Genomic DNA, 22,065 nt, shown 5'->3' with positions numbered 1-22,065 from the left:
TTCTCAGCCCAAGACTTATGTTTAATTAGTGTGATCTGATCACCTGGCTAAAGGAAAAAGTGGACTCTGAGTAAACAAATTTTGTGGTTAATGGTGTCGATAATGTTAGAGGCAACTTCCTTGTCTAGAATAAAATTCAGGAAATATAGACAGTAGATCTCACATGGCCGGTTGACATTTAAATATATAAAGGATATTCAAGGAATTTTCTGAGTGGTGATGGAATGATGTTGGATGAGGGTGGATTGCAGAGGGAAAAAAAGAATCAAAGTTAGGGCTGGGAATATGGCCTAGTGGAAGAATGCTCATCTCCTATACATGAAGCCCTGGGTTTGATTCCTCAGTACCACATATATAGAAAAAAGCCAGAAGTGGCGCTGTGGCTCAAGTGGCAGAGTGCTAGCCTTGAGCAAAAAGAAGCCAGGGACAGTGCTCAGGCCCTGAGTTCAAGCACCAGGACTGGCAAAAAAAAAAAAGAATCAAAGGTTTAGCAACAGCAGGTCATATTTTTTTAAAGTTCAAGTTGACTAACAGAATGGAACATTGGAATTCAAAGTCAGAGAAAAAGATTAGGATATGCCCACCAGGATCAACACTGATATTTCTGTTCTTGTTTTTTGTTGTCATCAGTCTTGAAACTTGAACTCAGGGTCTGGGTGCTGTTCCTGAGCATTTGTACTCAAATCTAGTGCTCTATCACTTGAGTTGTAGATCCACTTCTGGCTTTGTTGGTAGTTAGAGTTTATAGTCTCACACATTATCCCACTTTGGCTACCATCCATCTGTGAGCCTCAGATTGCAGCCCCTCATTAGCTGCAACTACAGGTGTGAGTCACTGATGCCCAGATTTTTTCTTAAAAGTTTTAGAAGTGGATCTTGGCTAGGTACTAGAGCTATAAGAATGATAAGGTCCTTGGTATAAGGGTAATGCTGCGGAACCAAGATCTGTTGGACCTCTTTGTCCGTTCACAGGCCTTCATTTCCACCAGTAAATTCGCTTTTTATGACAGATAATTTGGTCTCTGTGAGCTAGCCCCAGACACTTAGGGTATCTCATGCTCCAAGGCATAATTTACACACCAGAGTCCCCCTCCACAGGATAAGACCAAAGAAGGCCATATAGAATTTCACCTAAGATTGCACCCTTGCCTAATTTCCTCTTGTTTTTGTTCCTGTGTTCCCTTTCTCCTTTACGGTTTCCCCTTGGAAGCAATTTCTTGATATTTGGACATTAATCTTTAATTGAGTACTATTTGTAAATCAGCCTAAACTACCGCACCTGTTCAGAAATTACCCAGATGAGAGTATTGTGGTACCTTGAAAGAACATCGGGGATTTTAGATCTATATAAATCAAATGAATAACTCAATTGTGAAATCCTTACACGATGTACCTCCAAATAAAGTCATTGAAATAGAATTTTTTTATTAGAAACTGGGTTCTAGCTACAATTACAGCAATTGAGAAGCTGACATGACTGAAATTGACAGAAAGTTGAACTCTATTACTATTACTATTACTAAGGTTGAATTAACAGTACATTTTAATGTTGATGGAAATTATCAGAACCAGAACAAGGTCAACAACAAAGTATTAATTTTGAAGTCCAAAGACCATCTCTTCTTTTGACATGACTTTTCTTTTAGAATACTATAACAATGCTCTTCCTTTTATTTTATTCCATTCTTTTCTTTCCCTCCTCTCTCTCTCCCTTCCCTTTCTCCCCATACTCCCCTCCCTCTTCTTCTTTCTCCCGCTCCTCAGTTTTTTGAAATAGGAGTTTCATTATGGACATTCTCTTGCCTCAGTTTCCCTAATGCTCAGATTGCAGGTGTGAGCCACCATATGCAGCTCTCTTATTCTTTTTTTTTTTTTTTTGGCCACTCCTGGGCTTGGACTCAGGGCCTGAGCACTGTCCCTGGCTTCTTTTTGCTCAAGGCTAGCACTCTGCCACTTGAGCCACAGCGCCACTTCTGGCCACTTTCTGTATATGTGGTGCTGGGGAATCGAACCCAGGGCCTCATGTATATGAGGCAGGCACTCTTGCCACTAGGCCATATCCCCAGCCCAGCTCTCTTATTCTTGATCTATAATTCTCCCAGTAGTTTCATGAAACATTGCTTGTTATATCTTAATTTTAGTAAGTTTTCCCACTTCCCTTTATGTGTGGAAATGTCACAATGAAAACTCCCTTGTGCAACTAATATATGCTAATTAATGTCTTAAAAATCAAAGGCAAAAAGGTGGGTCAATAGGAACTGATATTAGCCCATAAATCAATAATGATATGTAATTTGTAGGTTAAAGCAAAAGGGAAAATGAGTGGACTAAAATACTACTACATAAATCTAGAGAATATATGTCTCCTCAATCCCAGAGTTTGAGTCTCTTTCTCACCATGTATATTCCGGGGGTGGGGGCAGTATCACAAAATGCTTGTGATTTCCTTTATTTTTCTACAGGCTAATCTTTTAATTGCAGTATTTCTTCTACATATTAGAAATAGATAGAGTTATTGCTATCTCTGCTTGGTAGATATCAGAATCCACACTCAGCATATTCCATACTAAATTAATTATTTAAGCTCCTATGTTTCCATTCTATTTCCTTTTAACTACATTCACCACTGTGGCATGTCAGTTAAGTCAGGACTCTCAAAACAATGGTAGATCTCCCCATCTCACTGTGACATAGATCTTTTTCAATTTTTACCCCTTTGATGCCTATCAAATTGTCTCCCTGTCTTCATACTTATAGTCACAACCAAAGTCATGTATGACCTAGATCAGAACAATTCATGGGGGGAAAGGGAAAGGGGGAGGGGGGAAGGGGGGAATGAGGGAGGAGGTAACAAACAGTACAAGAAATGTATCCAATGCCTAACGTATGAAACTGTAACCTCTCTGTACATCAGTTTGATAATAAAACTAAAAAAAAATAAAAGTAAAGAAAAGAAAAAGAAAAAAGAAATATCCAGTAGGATCATCATGAGGCACAATCATAATTTAACCTATTCTAATCGAGGCATCAAATTGGAAGGAAACATGGTATTACTTTTTTGGGTGTGTCAGTCCTGGGGCTTGAACTCAGGGTTTGGGCACTATTCCTGAGCATTTTTTGCTCAAGGCTAGAGCTCTACCACTTGAGCCACAGCTCTACTTTGGGCTTTTTGGTTGTTAATTGGAGGTAAGATTTTTTTTCCTTGTTTTGTTTTTGCCAGTCCTGGGTCTTTCACTCAGGTCTTGGGCACTGTCCCTGGCTTCTTTTTGAGCAAGGCTAGCACTCTACCACTTGAGCCACAGTGCCACTTCTGGCTTTTCCTGTATTTGTGGTGCTGAGGAATCGAACCCAGAGCTTCATGTACACGAGGCAAGCACTCTACCACTAGACCATATTCCCAGCCCTGGAGATAAAAATTTATAATGAACTTTTCTGCCTGTGCTGGCTTTTAACCATGATTCTCAGATCTAAGCCTCCTGATTACCTGAGATTATAGACATAAGCCACTGGCACCCAGCATGAAATTACTTTTAATCGTATTTAAACCAAATGCATCCAAACACTTATAAAATATCATATCAAATATTAAAATGGTTTACAGTTTTGATTGACAATCCTCAGTATATATGTTATATATACAGCTCATGTCAGTTCTCACTAACAAATTTCTACTCAGTTGCCACACACAACTTGTGATACTGACATCACATGTCTATACAATTGGCCTTGTCTTTTGCTCCAAGTCCTTTCTTCACTAGTACTTGAATGTCATTTAAAAAAAATTAAAGCTGATCTTGGTACTTCTCTGCTTATACATGCCTTATTGCATAAATCCAAACCTTTTCTTGACACCTATAATCCTTTATGTTCTTGTGACTTTCTACCTCTTCTAACTCATCTTTTTTAGCTCACTCATGTTAACAATTGAATATACCAATTTTTTATCATGCCTCTGTGTGATTCTTCACATCTCTGCTATTCTCCTTTACCTCCTCATTTGTATTTATGAAGGACTTGTACTTAATCTCATTTAGAAAAGTTATCTGTGGGAAAATGATGAAAAAAGTGACATTGATCAAGATGCATTGAGCTCACAAACTGGCATGCTGAATTGAAACACTTTGCTTCAAATACTTAAGGATATTAAATCAAATACAAGGTTAGAGTGCCTATATTCCTTGGGAAGATGAGGCCAAGGATCACAAATTCATAGCCAGTTGAGGCCATGTATCAGGCATGAGGCCACATTGGGCTACAAGTCAAGATCTTAACAAAGTAAGAAAAAAAAAGAAAACAGTAGAAAAAAAACAAAAAATCATTACCACATATAACTCCATACCAAACACAATTGTTTATTATTTTTCCACAGTACTTTCATCATAATAAAAAACTCTACTTATAATAATGTAATTTTTTTATTTGTCTTCTGATTAGCCTTTGAAATAGTTTAGGGCTAAGACAGTGCCTTATTTATCTTGGCAATTGTAAAGTACACAATAGAAGAGCAGTAAATCCTTGAAGAATAATGAAAAAATAAGGGATCGTACACTGACAATACCTCATGAATTATGAAATCATAATAGTAACAAATTGTCTTCTATAGATAGTTCAAAACTTAAAACAGCTTGACTCACTATTTGGCTACTTAATAATGATGTGAAGCAATCTACACAGACGCAACTTCTTGGATTTTTATCTTTTCCCAGTCCACGGATTTTTTTTCTTTCATCATACTGGGCATCAGAGTACATAGCAGGCTCCACTCAGCTACACAATTCTGAAGATAAAACAACCAATATACTAGACTGGAGAAGTGGAGTTGGTTGATGATTTATAATGCTAGGTGTATTAAGTGAATTTTCAACTTATCATATTATTTTATCAGGAAACACCTTTTGTAAGCCGAGGAACATTTATTTATCAGTCTATTGCGTATTATATAAGACATGCCTAAGGCACAAGTTACAGGCACAAGTTACATCATAAACAATTTAAGGGAAACAGTCTCATACTCAGAGCAGCACAGAAAGCCTCATTTGCACAAGGTATGACACAAATTTCAGAAATAGAACACACTCAGAATTACTAAGTAGATAAACATATGCATTCTGCCTGGATCCTGCAGTGGTCATTCTCTGACATACTCTTGCAGACTGACTGCTGTTGAAGGCAAAATCCCTACCACCATCTATCTTGTGATCTGATAGAGGCATCTAATGTAAGTAACTGAAGGGAATGAATATTACATGAAGTATGTAGCTCATCTTCCCAGGGATTTGTGAGTGAGAAATTGTGAAGACATTCATGTGTTCTTCATTCAACAAGGGCTCTACATTTTTTAAAAAGAGTACACAGGTCTTGTAAAGTATCATTGACTTGACTATAGATAAACATTCCAAGATACAGGGAACTCTTCTTGGCATGTTTTATATTATTGACATTCAGAATGCATCTACTGCCACAAAATTATGTATGTCACACAGCAACAAAAGTTCAGTGTTAAATAAAAATAAACGTAAACTAATCCTGTGAATATGTCAAGGATAAACAGATCTGCATTGAATTGAATGGAGTTTTCTGAACTTTATCTGTTTATCTGTCTATGCGGTAAGATACCAATTAGCTAAGTAGCTCTATTGATCTTGGTTAGGATCAGTTCTATATTTTTTATATTGGCTGATTGTGGATTCATCTTAGCACAGCCTTGGGTGGGACAGCTGAGACAATTCAGTTTTTCCCTATAGGTCTCATCTTCCAAAGGCTAGTTCAGACAAGACTTTCTCATGAAGATTATGTTTTTCTACCCTTTAAACATCTTCTTGCGTTCTGTTTGCTATAATTGAAAACCTCATGAACAAGCCCAATGTCAGAGATGGAAACCACAGCAGGGTCTGGATAGAAGGAATGAATAAATAGAACATCAATTCAGTAACTACAATATATAGAAAAATATAGACAACCATGTCGATTTGATCATTAGAAGACAGTTGCCTAAAGTGTACCTTAAGGACTTGCCAGTTCAAATCATCAGATTCTGGGAAGATGGATGAAGAGATGCACATACAGTGATATCTCAGAATATTGTTTATTAAAAATTAATACTCCAATTACCACCATGGGGACTAAAAATGAGATTAACCAACGGATGTGGTATGGTTAAGTTGCTGTTCTTTCTCCCATCCTCAGCTATCATAGGTTCAAATTAGCCCAGGGCAAACTTAAGGGAGTTTCAGGAAAATAGTTCAAAGGGCACATTCCAAGGGACAGAAAACAAAAAAAAAATCAGAAAATACTCAAGCAGTTTTGGTTAGAGATCTAGAATATTCCTCACTAAGTATACACAGGAACTCTGGCTTATAAAAGAATGTGAAAGATCAAACACTCAACCCTATGTCTTTAGACATAGGATAAACAAACCATTCAACCAGAGTTTTCCATTGGTATCATTCATACTTCAAGCACACAGTCAAATCTCTTTCAGCCAGTCACAACCCCTACAGGGCTCTAGTGTTCCCATAAGATCTCATTTATTTTAATGTCATATGTCGTTTTATTTAAAATACTTAGGCCTGAATAAACATTGTTGGCTCAAAAGGCAATATGGCTTCACGCTCAGAAAGTGTGAAGAATATATAAATCTGGAAATGGAGAAGGAAAAGGAAAGACAGGAAAAGCCATGGGAGACAGCCTTGTTTTTGAATACATGTAAACAGAGCTTAAATAGGAAATCAGTGTTGAGATTCCCACTTAATCCCTAAACTTACTTTCATGCCTCTCAATTCTATTTTAATAAACTCTGGAATCTTCCCATTTTCTGATCTGATCAAAATACTGGCCAATATGAGTTGATGAAACATTCGAATTTTCTGAATTGTGAGTTATCAATGGAATGCACGTCTGCTAAATGAAAATAGAATCCAAGTTAACATTTCTGTAATTTTCAGGGTAGTATATCTTGAGAAAACACATTTGGATTTTAGCAGGATTCACCATAAACTTTACTTTGCATATTTTGCTTTGTAATAGTGTCTTTGTAAGAGTGGCTGAACATTGAGCTAAATTTCACTGATAGGATTCTAACTGAAACAGGAAAACAAATGATTTTCTGTATTCTGTTTTGACTTGTTTTTCTCTTCATGGTTATCAGCTAGCAGACACTCTTGTGGTCTCATTGACTGCTATATTGGTGGAGATGCTAATGATCTAACTCCAACAGATGCTTAGAAGCATAACAGTACTTAAAATATGCAACCAACAGAAATAAAATATGTGGGTTGTTTGACATACACACAGAGAACTCTTCCCATAATTAGAGATAATTATGAATGTTAGGAGATCAAAAGCATCTTTGGGGGGACTTGAAAGACTAAATATAAACTGCAAACAGACACCAGCAGGTACACTAAATTTACAAGTGGCAGAATTTCTTGTAAGAAGATTCTAAGTCATTTTTATAGTTATTTGCCTTTTTAGCATCTTATGTATACTTTTCAAAGAATACCTTAAATAAACCATTTGTTATATATAGTTTTCAGCAGCATAATTTATTTTTGTTGGTTAGACAGTCATTCCCTGTAGTCAAAAAAAATAGGAGAAAAAACTACAGCATATAACTACAAAATGAAAACAAGTTTTCTCTGTGAATGTGTTCCCATTGGACTGCTTTACATGAGATACTAAGTCTTTAAAGCAAAATTTACAATTCAGAATCATAGAAGAATTAAAATACCAAGGAGAGTTACAGTAAAACTTCCTTTACTTGCTCCTATTTAAAATTCATCTTATTTTAATTATTTAACATTTACAGCTATTTTATGTGTTGCCAGTATATTTTTCAATTTTATAACACAAAATTAATACAGCATTTATATTGACAAAAAATTTAATAAATTGAACTTTGGTCTAATAGGTACTTGCAAAAAGGAGTATCTGGGCTGGGGATATAGCCTAGTGGCAAGAATGCCTGCCTCGGATACACGAGGCCCTAGGTTCGATTCCCCAGCACCACATATACAGAAAAACGGCCAGAAGCGGCGCTGTGGCTCAAGTAAGTGGCAGAGTGCTAGCCTTGAGCGGGAAGAAGCCAGGGACAGTGCTCAGGCCCTGAGTCCAAGGCCCAGGACTGGCCAAAAAAAAAAAAAAAAAAAAAAAAAAAAAAAAAAAAAAAAAAAAAAAAAAAAGGAGTATCTGCCTAATAAATTTGTCATTGCATTTCCCTAGAATACTAATATTGTTTATATATTTATTGTTTCCATACCAAAGCAGATGGGATTATTTTTAGAACATTAAGATTCATATATGGAACTGTACCTAAAAGTATACGCTCTCCATGGAAAGAGTTGCATACCTTCTAGAAAACTGGACTACTTAATAGAGGGGGAAATTGGTACTTGGTAGATAGACAGCATCTTTGTCAGGTATTTTGTTTTGTTTTGGTTTTTTTTGCCAGTCTTAGGGCTTGAACCCAGGGCCTGATCACTGTCCCTGGCTTCTTTTTGCTCAAGGCTAGCACTTTACCTCTTGAGCCACAGTGCCACTTCCAGCTTTTTCTATAGGTGTGGTGCTGAGGAATTGAACCCAGGCTTCATGTATACGAGGTGAGCACTTTACCACTAGGCCATATTCCCAGCCTGGCAGGTTTTTGCCTTTTTTTTAAAATAATGAGACTATGTGAAGTTTTGTGGAATAAAGACCCTCTTCCTCCTCCACCCCAACATCTTTTATCTATTTAAAAATGGGGGTAAATGCAGTTATAATATTCGGTGCACATATGTGAAAATGGAACTAAGAAAATTGAGAGACTGGGTGGGGTTGGGTGACATGGGGGAGAATAACAAAAAGGGTGACAGTGATTAAAATGCATTGTAATCACAAACTGACAAGTGATATTGAAACCTCTTTCTGCGACTCCTTAAAGATAATTTAAAATATTAAAATCATTTGTTGGAGGACCAAATTCATTTATTATCTATTTGAAGTAATCCCATTTTGCTCCTAAAGGTTTGAGGACAGTTTTGTCAGTCTTTTCAGAGCACTTTGACTAGAACTCTATTTCATAACTATTCTTCTTGATTTGTACTTATATTCCTTCAACTGCCAAATAGTCCAGACATCACTGCAGAGCCTATGTATCTCCTATACAAAAGTGTTGAGAAAATATTCCATAATCACACAATGATATGAAGAAGTTAAATGCCTGTTTAACGTAGAGATCAAACTGTAGCCCAAGGCCAGATGACATGTTTTTGTATAAATAAAATTTTATGGAAAACACCCATGAAAATTCATTTATGGATTATTTAAACAATATACTGTGCCAGCCTAAAACACTTACTACCTGGCCCTTTATTGGGAAAGTTTGCTGATCCCTTATTTAGAGCAATCTCTATAGTTATACAGAATGAAAAAATACATAACTGCAGAAACAAAATATTAATTAGCATTAGATGATGCTCATGTAGTAACTTAATATGTAATCATGATCAGTTTTTCTGTCAACTTGGCTAAGATACAGTTCCTATTCAGGCAATCAAAGGTCAACGTACAAGTAAAGTCCTTAGTCAGTAAGAAGTAACTGATTGTCTTAGATCCTGTAGGTGGGTCTGATTCAATTTGTTGCAAAGTATTATGAGAAAAACAGAAGTTTTCCAGAACAAATTTTCAATCTACTTTACCTGAACCTGTCCTGTAGATTTCAGAAAACCAGTTCCTTGGAATAAATTCACTAATACATATCTTCTACTGTTTCTATAACATTGGCTGAATCCTGACTGCATGTGTCTTTGTGACTGGAAAAAGTTAAAAATTCACTCCAACAAAAAAGCACGTTTTTCCATCAAATGAAAGATGAATTAAAATATGTCAAAACTCATTTAGGGGAGGCTTGAAAGTATTATTATCATAATTTTGTCCTGTCCTGATAAAAGTAAAATGGCATTAAGATAATTCTACTAGGTCACCTAATTTAAATCATTATATGATTTGAGTACTGTCAAAGTTAAGGTAATATTAATCAAAATTATCTACTTCTTAAAATTCAATATATTCCCCTACCTCTATGACATATATACATATATGTAAAGAGAGAGAATATAAAGGTTTATATATCGAATATAAAGAATTACATATATAGGTAGTATATACCTTTCATCAGAGACAAAGATTACTTCCTAATTTATGAGTACTGCTTGCTGTGTGCTTGGGAATGGAGAGGTCAAGCCAACCAAAAATAGGAAAACCAAACCACAGATTGTTTTAGTTTGTGTAATTTTCTTTTGACACCTCAGCATAATATTTTCTCTTATGTAAAAGGAAAGACTGCTTTTTTGACTTTGCTTATCAAATAACTCTCCTTCATAATTGAGGGCAAAGAACTGAAATACTGCACTTTTAGGCCTTCTGCTTTGCAATTAAGCTCCCCTCATCTTCTAATCCTCTACTGAATTCAATAGTCACAGATGTCATAGTGTATTGTTCCTTCCTACCAGAATCCAAAATATAACATTAAAGAGGCATCAATCTATGGAGTTTACAACAAAGATCCATTTGACAATTGAAATGACATTCTGAATAATAAGAGTTATTTATTTTTAATAGGGAAAACACATTAAAAAATACATCTGTATTTTCAAAAAAGGTACATTTGGTGAGTTTAAAACTAATGCCATCATCCTTAATCCCATATGAAAGATAATTGTATTAGATATCAGATTTTATCCCAGCTGGATTTGCATAATTACTACTTTATGATTGTCCAGGTACCTAATAGTTTCTGAGTCCTTGTTTTCTGTGGGAAAATAGAAACGATGAGGTTACTTTCATTTCCATGATGTCATTTTCAGAATCAAAGCAAATAATCAGAGCACACTTGTGTTTGATTACAAAGGTGATACAATTTTGAGAGGTAGTATAAAGAGAATCTTCTGATGATTTTATGTATTTTCCTTAGCAAAATGCACATATTATCACATGCATGGATTTTTTTTTCTCATAAGTACAGTCTGTTACCTACCAGTCTAACAGAATACTAATCTCCGAGACGGTCAGTGTAGTTCATATTTCAACACCCCCATCATTTTAAAGGGCTATGTTAATTTAAAATATTAATTTATATAAGCGTATAATATTAAAATAAATGGAAATCAATAAAATAAATGGTACATGTTTGTAAAAATTATTTTACAGATACATTTATCATAGGATTCTACTATTAAAAATAATTTACTTCTCCACTTTAGCTTTTGAGTAAGACATAAATATAGTGTCCTTTAGAGCATGATGTGTCATATTGAAGGATGTTATTATAAAGTATTACAAGTATAAATAATCCAAGACAAAGATACCACAAACGTCTCCTTTTGGCCTTAGAAACTGAAAATAAGAGCAAAACATACATCACATGCATAGGTTCAGTATTATTTAATGAGCTTTTGTTTCAGGGAGAAAAATCATTCTTATTTATTATAGCCAACCTGCAATTGCTTATTACAAGTCAAATTTCTGTAAGTTTAAATGAATACCATTAAGCCTAGAATGTATTAAATATAAACTGTCTTTTTATTGAGGCAATTAAAAAATGTTTCAAAATATAGTGTGCATCAAATGACTCATCTGAAAAAGGAATGATAATGAAAACCACGTGGTATTAGCCTACATTACCTCCAATATTATTTCTGTAGGTATTTTTGTGTATCATCTCCCCAAATTATTACTATCCACTCCTTGGTAACATTCACATTGTGGGTTTGCTCCTTGCCTCACTGAAGCTCAGAGAAACTCCATTTAGACACTCAAATACATAGTTAAGATACACACTGGATAAGTTATTTTTATTTTTATTGTCAAGGTGATGTACAGAGGGGTTACAGTTGCATATATGAGGTAAGTACATTTCTTGTCAAACTTGTTAACTCCTCCCTCATTTTTCTCCCACCTTCCCTCCTCCCCATTTCTCCTCCAAGTTGTACCGTTAGTTTACAATACATTGTCTTGTAAGTATTGCCGTTACACTGGTTTGTCTTTTACGCTTTCTAAAGTTTTGTCTTTCTGATGATAGCAATGATGGTCTTTTCAAGAACAATTATTGTTCTTCCTCAATACATACAAAAAACTTATAGACCGCTAAAGTTTTAACATTGTGACAGTAGCCAACTTGTCATTTTTTCCTACTGTAGACCTTTAAAAAATGAGATTTTAGGGTCTTTTGCTTGCTTAACTTGACTATTACTTGAACCATGAATCCAACCTTACTTTCTACTGGTTATTTCTGAGATCTAGTCTTATAGGCTTTTCTGCCCGAACTGGATTTGAACTGGTATCTTACCTAGCTTGCCTAATGAGTGGTTACGATTACAAGTGTGACCACTGGGATCTTGCTCCACCAACTTATTTTCTCATTTTTATTACATTGAAAAGAGGAAGAGGAGACAGCTAAAAAATTAAGTAATAGTTTTGAAAAGACAATACAATAGTTCACTTTTACTATTTTCTTATACCTTACTTCAGAAATGACCTACATTCTACTGTTATGTAATCAAACCTGAATACATAAGTTTATTATTACCAGGAAACAGATCTGGAATTTTAAAAGTAAAGCCAAGAGAAATACAATTTCTTAGGTAATATTACCAGCAACCCGTTTATTCCCCTATAACTCCTAATTGAGGCACTTTTGAGTAAAATGTAGATACTTTTCCATTCAATGAAGTTTCTATGTGTGTATATAAGGAAGAATATAGAGTAACAGGAACAGAAACAAAATTTCTATTTTTTTTAAGTTTCATGTCTATGGGGAGTAAACATTTAGAGCATGAAATTCAGGAATAGAATTTATTTTGTTTAATCACCTGGCCTTTTTCTTAAACTCAGTTGGTGATGACTAGTCATCACTTATAAGAACATTTGAGAATTTTGCAGAATGTATATATACTATGGAGCAGCAAGCACAGCTAACAGACCAAGTTCAAGTCCCACATCAAACATATAGGGTAGGGGATAAGTTGTATTAGCATAAATTAATCCTACGAGGGAGTTTCATTATGACGTTTCCATCATGCATAAAATATACTTCAGTCAAACTTACCCCCACTCACTTTCCCATTCCTTAAAATAAGGTCAATGGGTTTCATTGTTCTATTTTAATAACACCCATATAAAATACTTCATTATATTCACCTTCTTTCACGCTCCACAGTCACCCTCCCTCTATCAACTAGTACCCATTCATACAAGAACCGATTCTAGGAAGTGGGGCTGCGGCTCAAGTGATAGAGCACTAGCCTTGAGCTAAAGAGCTCAAGGACAAGGCTCAGGCCCATAGTTCAAGCCCCATGACACACAGGAAGAAAAAAAAGAACCTCTTGTACTCTGGCATTCATATTTTAGTGCATATTGTTAGTTATACAAGAGGGTTTCACAATGAATACTATACCTGCCATTATTATATCTTAATCAGATTTATCCTTTCTTATTGCTCTTTTCCTCTGAACCACCTTTCTGTTCACTAACTTTCAGTAAGTTCACATATGCCATCTCCATGCATACATGCACTGTATTTTTTTGGTAAATTTTTATTGTCAAACTGAGGTACAGAGAGGTTACACTTTCATACGTTAGGCATTGGATACATTTCTTGTACTGTTTTTTACCTCCTCCCTCATTCCCCGCTCTCCCCTTCCCTTTTCTCTTCCCCCCCCACCCATGAGTTGTTCAGTTCATTTATACCAAACAGTTTTGCAAGTATTGCTTTTGTAGTTGTTTGTCTTTTTACCCTGTGTCTCTCGATTTTGGTATTCCCTTTATATTTCCTATTTCTAATACCAGTATGCATGGTTTCCAATGTACTCAGATAAGATACGCAGATAGCATGCACTCTATTTTGACATTATTCATCCTCCTACATTTGCTTTACTCTCCCCCACTCAAATAGCCACATAGTTAACAATTATATTTAATGTATATATAGTTATGACTGTGTTCTATGTATGTGTTTGTGTGTGAATATGTATATGAATATCTTTTAGGTCTAGTTTCTACAAATGAATAAAAATAGACAGTGTTTGACATCTAGGGATATGTTTAAATTTTGATGTTGCAGAAACAAGAATGTCAACAATAAGTCAACTTTCCAACATTAGGTAGGCATTATACAACTTTACTGAGTACAAAGTAGACAGAGAAAAATGAATTTCATGCACCATCAAAGTTGAAGCATTTTGAAAATTGCTTCATGAATATGACCTGAATATTAGAAGTATTAATAAAAGGAAGAAAACTTAAGCTGTATAAAAGCCTTATTATGATGCAAATGACTCTAATCTTGTTTCTTAAAATAAATACATTTAATTATCATTTACTCATAATTTTCTCAAATCATAGTTACAACTTTTCATAGTTATTCCCTAGAGATCATGATGTTATTTAATTGATTCAAATTTTTGTCTTTAAACTTTAAAAGGAATATGTTTCTGAAGTTTTATGCTTTTTAAACAATGTAACTATAGCATGATTATTAGTACAATCTATAAATATAAAAGTTATATGTGTGTAATATACAATATAATTTCATGCAATTCAACTAACATGGCTGAATATTTTACTTGATCTCCTTACAGTCTAAGTAATTCTTTTTTATGATGCTTTTGTAAAGATTGCCTTTAAAAATGACATCAAAATTATTCTAGCTTACAAATAATGCAAGATACAAACAAGTATAATCCCATCATATTCTAGAATGATACTTTTTTTCTGTTTTAAAAACATTCCATCCATAAAATGTTTAAGGAGCTACTCACATGAAAGTAGTACTTCTAGCTCTAAGCATTTCATTTACCATTTCTAATCTTAAAATTCTACCATTACACTTGTGGATTCTCAATTTGTCTTCCTACTTTAAGTTCAGCTAATTAACAGACATTATGGCTTTAAATATAAATATAAAGCTATTTCCATACAGTAAAGTGCGGAATGTGTCTGTGGATATCAATGTATTAAGAAAAATAACAGTAACATTTAAAGATACACTGGACCAAGCTCAAAGTTATTAAGATCTAGTTAGTTTTTTAAAGTATTTATATACTGCTGGGAGCCAGTATGGCTCATGCTTGTAATCTTAGCTAATCAGGACCCTGACATTTGAGGACTGCAGTTCAAAGCCAGCCTGGGCAGGAAAATCCCTGAGACTCTTATCTCTAATAAACTACTAAAAGTAGAACTGTAGCTCAAGTGATAGAGTACTAAACTTCAGCCAAAGAAGCTCAGATACAGCACCCAGCCCCTAAATTCCAGCTCCAGGACTGAAACAACACCACACACACACACACACACACACACACACACACACACACACACAGAGAGAGAGAGAGAGAGTGACTGTGAGTGATCTAGGTTAATGCAGTAGTGAAAAATTCACACATATATTCAGTTGGGATGAATTGTAGTTAATTTGATAACTCAATTGAACATATATATGTATAATATATGTGTAAAGGCATGTTATCCTTGATTTAGCTGCTTGTGAGCACTGTCCTTAAATAGATTATAAAATTATCCATAACTACAATTGAATTGATTTAAATGAGTTTAAAACACTAGAATAAGTGTGGGGCTAAAGTACTGACCTTGACTCTTATTTTCTTTAAACATGTTTATTATATAAAAAGTAAAACAATGCTCAGAATATAAAATTTGCTAATGATACACTTGACCAATTTTTTTTTCAGTTTTGTGTCTTGTCTTTCACTTACAAAATGTTTTTCATTAACAATATTTATTTTTTCATGAATGGAGTCAAGCATTTTAATAAAAGCGTCATTACCTCTGCACAGTCTCCAACTCCCACAGACACTGAAAATGCATAATGCAAAATAAATTCTACAATTAAGCTACAAGTAGCTTAATTGAAGTCCATTTATTTTGGTCTGCCTTCACAAGAAAAAAGTTATTTTAGTTAACAGATGGGAAGAAGTCTGGAGGTCTTAAACCTAATACTACTCTAATAAACTCAACATAAGGTTCTTATTTCTCTAACATAAAGCAATTTAATGTAAATGATGATACACAGTAAATATTACTTAGTGCTCATTATGAAGCATTAAATCCATCTTCACAGCATGTGGTTCAGGAACTATGAGTTTAATCTACACAAGTAACCTAACATGGGTGTATAAATACGTGCTCCCTCAGAACCTAAAGTGTATTGCATATGTTAAAACGACTATTTTTAATACTTTCTTATTGGCATTCTATAAACAGGATTATTATGATTAAGTAAAATTTTATAATCTTTTACAAAACATATTTGATTGTGTCCTAGTACTAGGACTAAAATATCCGATTAAATTTCTATCAATTAATAGCAAGGAAAATAAGAGAAATAATAATAAAATTTGTATGTGAATTTATTTTCAATCTGCATTATTAAACTGTAAAATTCTTGCATATGGTTGTCTCAACTTACAAAATATAAATTCATTTACAAATTTTAAACGGATTCATTAACTGATGAATAGAACTACAATATACAAACTTACATGTTGCAAAATATTCAAATAATAAACATCATTTGTTTATTGGCAATTACATTTATTTGTGTGTATTGTGGGGGGGGTGAATAAATAATTAAAAAAAAACTTGTTTTAGGTATTCCAATGGATTGAAAATAGAACCAAGCACATGGTATATTTAGCTACATAAAATGCACAATGAAACACACACACCCAAGTTCCAGAATGGCTTTTATCTTATGACAGTTGTCTGTAGAACGTATTTCAATTCTCCTCATCTTGTATCGTTAATATTACCCATTTCTATACAATTCACAAAAACTTAAATCTGTATTTCATCTGTAGATTTAAAGGAAAAGGAATAAAATAATGTAGTAACATTTCTCTTATTGTAGTATGAACATTAGGAGTTGTTCATGACCTAGATGTTCCTTGAGTTAGATAGACTGCCATTCTGACCTCTGTAAACTGTGGCCTTGGCCTTCCCTCTCTTCCACTCCTTGCACTCTCTCTTTTTCCTCCCCCTTTCATGGTATTAGAGATTGAATCTAGGGCATCACTCAAGTTAAGTGAGCATCTACCACCAAGCCATATCTCCAGTCCCAGGACTTTGTTGTTAATATGACTCCATTATTGATAGATGATTCTATTCTTTTAAAAAATGTTTTATTGTTATTTTAGAGGTGAAGTACAGAGGGGTTACAGGTACATAAGTCATGTAATGAGTACATTTCTTTTTGAACTATGTCATGACTCCTTCCTTCACTCTCCCTTAGTTTTTCCCTCCCATTCCCACCCAGAAGTTGTGTAGTTCATTTTCAACATAGTGTCTAGTGAATACCACTGCTGTATTTGTTTATATTTTGTCCTACCTTTTCTGTGTCCACCATAACCTAACAAAGACAAACTAACAAACAAGACAATAGGAGAAGGCAACAAGAAGAACAACAAAAAGTCACATGTTCATTTCTTGGAATTCATTTCATAAAATGTTATTTTATATGATGTTATATACAAAGCTATTGAGCCTTTGTGATCTGCTTCCATGAATATCCTCCTTTGGTCTAACTTTGTGATGATTCTGTTCTTATTGAGATTATTATAATGTGTCAAATAATGTTGTGACTCCTCATAGGAACAATAGTGATGTACCTAGATTAATTTTCAAAACCCAATAAGGGAAACAAACCTTCTCATGTGTCTTACATTTTGTTGTTGTTGTTGCTTCCATAATAGAATATCCAAGACTGGAAAATTTACAAAAGAAAAAAGTTTATTTTGACCCATGGTTTGAAAGACTGGGAAATCCAAGGAAATACGACCAATATGTGGAAAAATCACGGGGCTGCTAAATGTTACAGTGGGGAAATGGGAGGGAAAACAAGTGTGTGTAGAAGAGACACACATGAAAGGCTGAGCTTGCTTTGTAACAGCCTACTCATATTAAAAGTAGTTTGGTCCATTAAGAACCAACAACTCCCCCCACCCTGAGTGAAACCATGAAACACTGCTATATTGGGAATTACATTCCCACCACCTGGGCTTGAGGAGACATATTCAAATCATGCATCTCCTATTCTCCCTCACCATGATCTATAAGCAAAATTGTTCTTTCTCACACATGTATTAATAATAAGATTATGATCATATCCCAGGGTAAGTTTTTAGCTTAATTCAGATATTACACCATAATATTTAGCTATTAACTAACAATATCTGCAAAATTGATTTCAAATAGTGTGCTAATTGTTTAGCTGAAACACTTTAAACTAACAGAATTACTGCCTAAAGTTTTTCCTTACTATCCTTCTTCTTACGCCTCTTCAACAGGTTTTAAAAATGTTTGCAACAGGGATAAGCCATATATTTCTTGAATTTTAAAGACTATTTAACGACATTCTCTTTAAGCATAGGTTGTTTATTATGTCAAGTTTTTAAGAAGTTTATAAAACTCCTCTGCACATCACTTTGACAATAAATAATTATTCAAAGAAAAAGAAGTGTGTTAAAACCTTAAAATTCTAATGCTACAAGATTTACTCTATTCATAATATGATTTGGAAAGAGAAAAATAACCACCAAACCACACTGTAGAGTCACTTCCCCTCACTTTTGCTTCTGTAAAAAGTAAGTTCTATATGAGATTCTCCATGTGATCATCTTTGTGCATTATACAGGTTATGAAAATAAATGGTTGAATTTTATCTGAATGAGGTAGTTGATTTAACTAAGACTGATACTTCAATAATACAGAAAATGTAATTAAAGTTTAATTTGGAATTGAATTTCAGTAAGTTTTTTTTCTATGAAGAATGAGCTGTTACAGTGAAGCAAAATAAGAACCTCAAAAATCTTATTTGTATTTGTTTTCAAATCAATAAAATGTAGTTTGAGCTTATCAACACATTAATATTAGCTTTGTGTTTTGATAGCAACTAGGGAGCATGTGAATGGAATATAGCATTGGTAGTTTTAATGAGTATGCATTCAGATTTGATCCTGCAATCATTCAAGCAAATGTTGATTAAATGTGTAAATATTATAGTCTTCATTTTTTTACTTCATAAACTGAATTTGTTTCTGCAGAAACACTATTCAATATGATGTCAAAGAATGATACAATATATAATCTTTAGCTATATAAAAGGTATGCAAATGTTTTAGTGTTATTTCCATAAATATTTATTAGTCATTAATATTATTTATTAATATTAAATACATTTGTTACTTGCTAAGACTTCTATGGATATAACTGCACTAAATCCTCTCAAAACTGATATATAGTCTAACATTATCCACAATTATAAAGATAAGCAAATTAAAGCTTAGTTTAATGTCTTATCTAAAATCTATGTAGCTTGAAAATGGGTAAGGAAATACTAAGTAGTGAGTCTATGATGTGAATCAAGGTAATATATTGCAATATGTATGCATAAACATGTGTCTCAGAAGTACATATGTCAATACTCACCATGACAGTATATGTGAGTGTAACAAGTTAACTTGCAATGATAACGTCGGTAGCAGGCATAATAATGAAACAAAAAAAGATGCTCATGTTTTAAGTCCTAGAATGCATGAATATGTGAGGTCATACTATAAAATAAAGCTAAGATTGCAAGTGGAATGAAGGTAGCTTATCAACAAAATTAGAGAAGGGAATTTATCCTGGTTCTTTAGGGTGGGATCAAAGAAATTATAAAGATTCTTGCAAGTGAAAGAGGGAGGCAGAAAGGGAAGCAGACAGATTGCAGCATAAGATAGACTTGAGAGATATTTATGATTTGGAAAATAAGTAAAAGATCATAATCCAAGTGGGCTAGCCTCCAAAATTTGAAAGAAGAAAGAAAATTGATTTTCCTTAGAGACTCTAGAAAGGAATGCAACCCTGCTGACAGTTTCATGTTAAATTCAGCAGGACCCAATGGAGATTTCTGAATGATATAACCATAAGGTAATCAATTTATTTTTCTCTAAGCCATAAACTTTTTGGGAATATTACTGCAGCAATCACATACCAATGCATTGCAACTGGAATGATTCTATCCTTTTTATTTTCAAAAGCAACAAAATAATCCACATTTATGCCAAACAGATTTACAAAGGTTAATCTCTTAGAAGTTCCCATAAGTGTATTTTACAATTATATATGAAATAACATGACTAAAAATGTTCAGCTTTAGAGATAATATATAAATTGAGGTCCTAGAAATAAACATTTGAGTTGTTTCTCAGATAAAAGAATGGTGAGACTCATTGTAGATTCTCACTAATACACTTCAAAACTTTTGTGGCTAGCCAATATTGACGGGAACTCTAAATTGCCACTGATACTTTGAAGCAAAATGAAATCAAGTATAGGGCAACACAGTGAACAGACAGTACTCCAGTGGGAAGACAGTCCCTTCCTTCCTTCCTCCCTTGATAGACAATCTTCAGACATGTTTCATCCACTATTTGATGGGCTGGGAAGCAAGGTCCACTGAGTTCTCCCTTCTGACCTGAAGAGACTCACTGCTGATGGACAGTAACTCTCGAAGTTCCTTATTTTCAAGCTCTAGTTGGGCTAGCTTTTCTTGCACCTTACAAAACTGGTCATCATCTACCTGAACTGCTTTCCGCATCACTTCTCCCATTTCACAGATTCTGTCAATTTGACTATCAATTGCTGCAGAGTGAGACTGGTGAGCTCTGAGGACTGGTCCTGTATCCATTGCTTTCTTAGCAACCATTAACTGTAGCATCTGCTTCTGGTACTTGCTCATTTTAAGTTCTAAAGCATCCTGGTGCTCCTCCAGGGAAATCCACAGCTCTCTATTTTCCTGCTGCAAGTCTCTAATCTGTGTGTTCTCTTGGGACAGCAGAATGTGAGGTTTGTATTTAGCAATGTCTTTCACGTCGGATGTATCCTCTTGATACTGGTTGGGAAGCGCCGAGCCCTCATCCCGCATGGCGGCCATTCGCTGGTGCAGCGCCGCGGACTGGTCCACCAGGGACCCCGTGGCCGCGTCGTGCTCCCGCAGCCTCTCCAGTAGCGTCTTGGCGTCTGTCAGGATCTTCTCGATGGTGCAGCTCATAGCGCCGGACCACAACAGCCCGGCCCAGCTCACCGACGTCAGAACTCCCGGAACCGATCTCAGGGTTCCCTGATTCTATCCTTTTTGATGGACAAATAGTATTCTAGTATGCATATACCACATTTTAAATTTCCCCTCATATATTGATGACCATTTAAGTTGCTTCCATGTTCTGGCTATTGTGAATAGGGCAATAGTAACTCATTCATATATGATCTCATTGAAATGCAAGATACGAAAATGATGATCTCATATAAACTGAGAGGAGAATAGTAAAGAATATTATAACTTAACAAGAACTGAAAATGTTTAAGGTGATATATATATATATATATATATATATATATATATGTTAGTTGTTCAGAGCTGATCATTGTACAATGTGCACATATTTCAAGGCAATTGTACCTTATCAGTTTATATAATTATTAGAGAAGAAGAAAGAAGGTGGAGGAGGGAGAGGAGCAGGAGGAAGAGGAGGAGTGGAGAAGAAAGGAGGGGGATGAAGAGAAGAAGGTGGAGAGGAGGAGTAAAGAGAAGGAGGAGGAGGAGGAGTAAAGAGAAGGAGGAGGAGGAGGAGGGGAAAGGGAGAGAAAGAGGAGGAGGAGGAGGAGAATGAGAAAGAGGAAGGAGAAGAAGAAGGAGGAGAAGGAGGAGGAGAAAGAAGAGGAGAAGGAGGAGGAGAAAGAAGAGAAAGAGGAGGAGGAGGGGAGAGGGAGGGAATAGGAGGAGAAGAAGAATGAGAAGGGGAAGGAGAAGGAGAAGCAACAGAAGAAGAAGCAGAAGGAGGAGGAGAAGGAAAAGAAGGAGGAGAAGAAAGGAGGAGAAAGACAAGGAGAAGGAGGAGTAGGAGAAGGAAGAGGAGGAGAAGGAGGAGGAGGAGGAAGAAAGAAAGAGAGGAAGAGGAGGAGAAGAAGAAGGAGGAGAAGAAATGAGGAAGAAGACAAGGAGAAGGAGGAGGTGGAGAAGGAAGAAGAGGAGGAAGA

At 35.0% G+C, this 22,065-nt stretch overlaps 1 protein-coding gene across 1 annotated transcript; it reads right to left on the bottom strand.

The window, feature by feature from the left end:
• Positions 1 to 20,066: 20,066 nt before the first annotated feature.
• Positions 20,067 to 21,079, bottom strand: LOC125343697 (suppressor of IKBKE 1-like). Its single transcript, XM_048336215.1, has one exon. It carries the CDS (start codon positions 21,077 to 21,079, stop codon positions 20,456 to 20,458), a length of 624 nt encoding a protein of 207 aa, XP_048192172.1. The 3' UTR covers positions 20,067 to 20,455.
• Positions 21,080 to 22,065: the final 986 nt, after the last annotated feature.

This window comes from Perognathus longimembris, chromosome 28 (assembly GCF_023159225.1).
Source record: "Perognathus longimembris pacificus isolate PPM17 chromosome 28, ASM2315922v1, whole genome shotgun sequence".
In the NCBI taxonomy this organism is placed as follows: Eukaryota; Metazoa; Chordata; class Mammalia; order Rodentia; family Heteromyidae; genus Perognathus; species Perognathus longimembris.
This window is presented reverse-complemented; position numbering and strand designations above follow the sequence as displayed.

Bases quoted from the DNA above. Each gene is read 5' to 3' on its own strand.
- LOC125343697 (XM_048336215.1), bottom strand. From the start codon at position 21,079: ATGAGCTGCACCATCGAGAAGATCCTGACAGACGCCAAGACGCTACTG.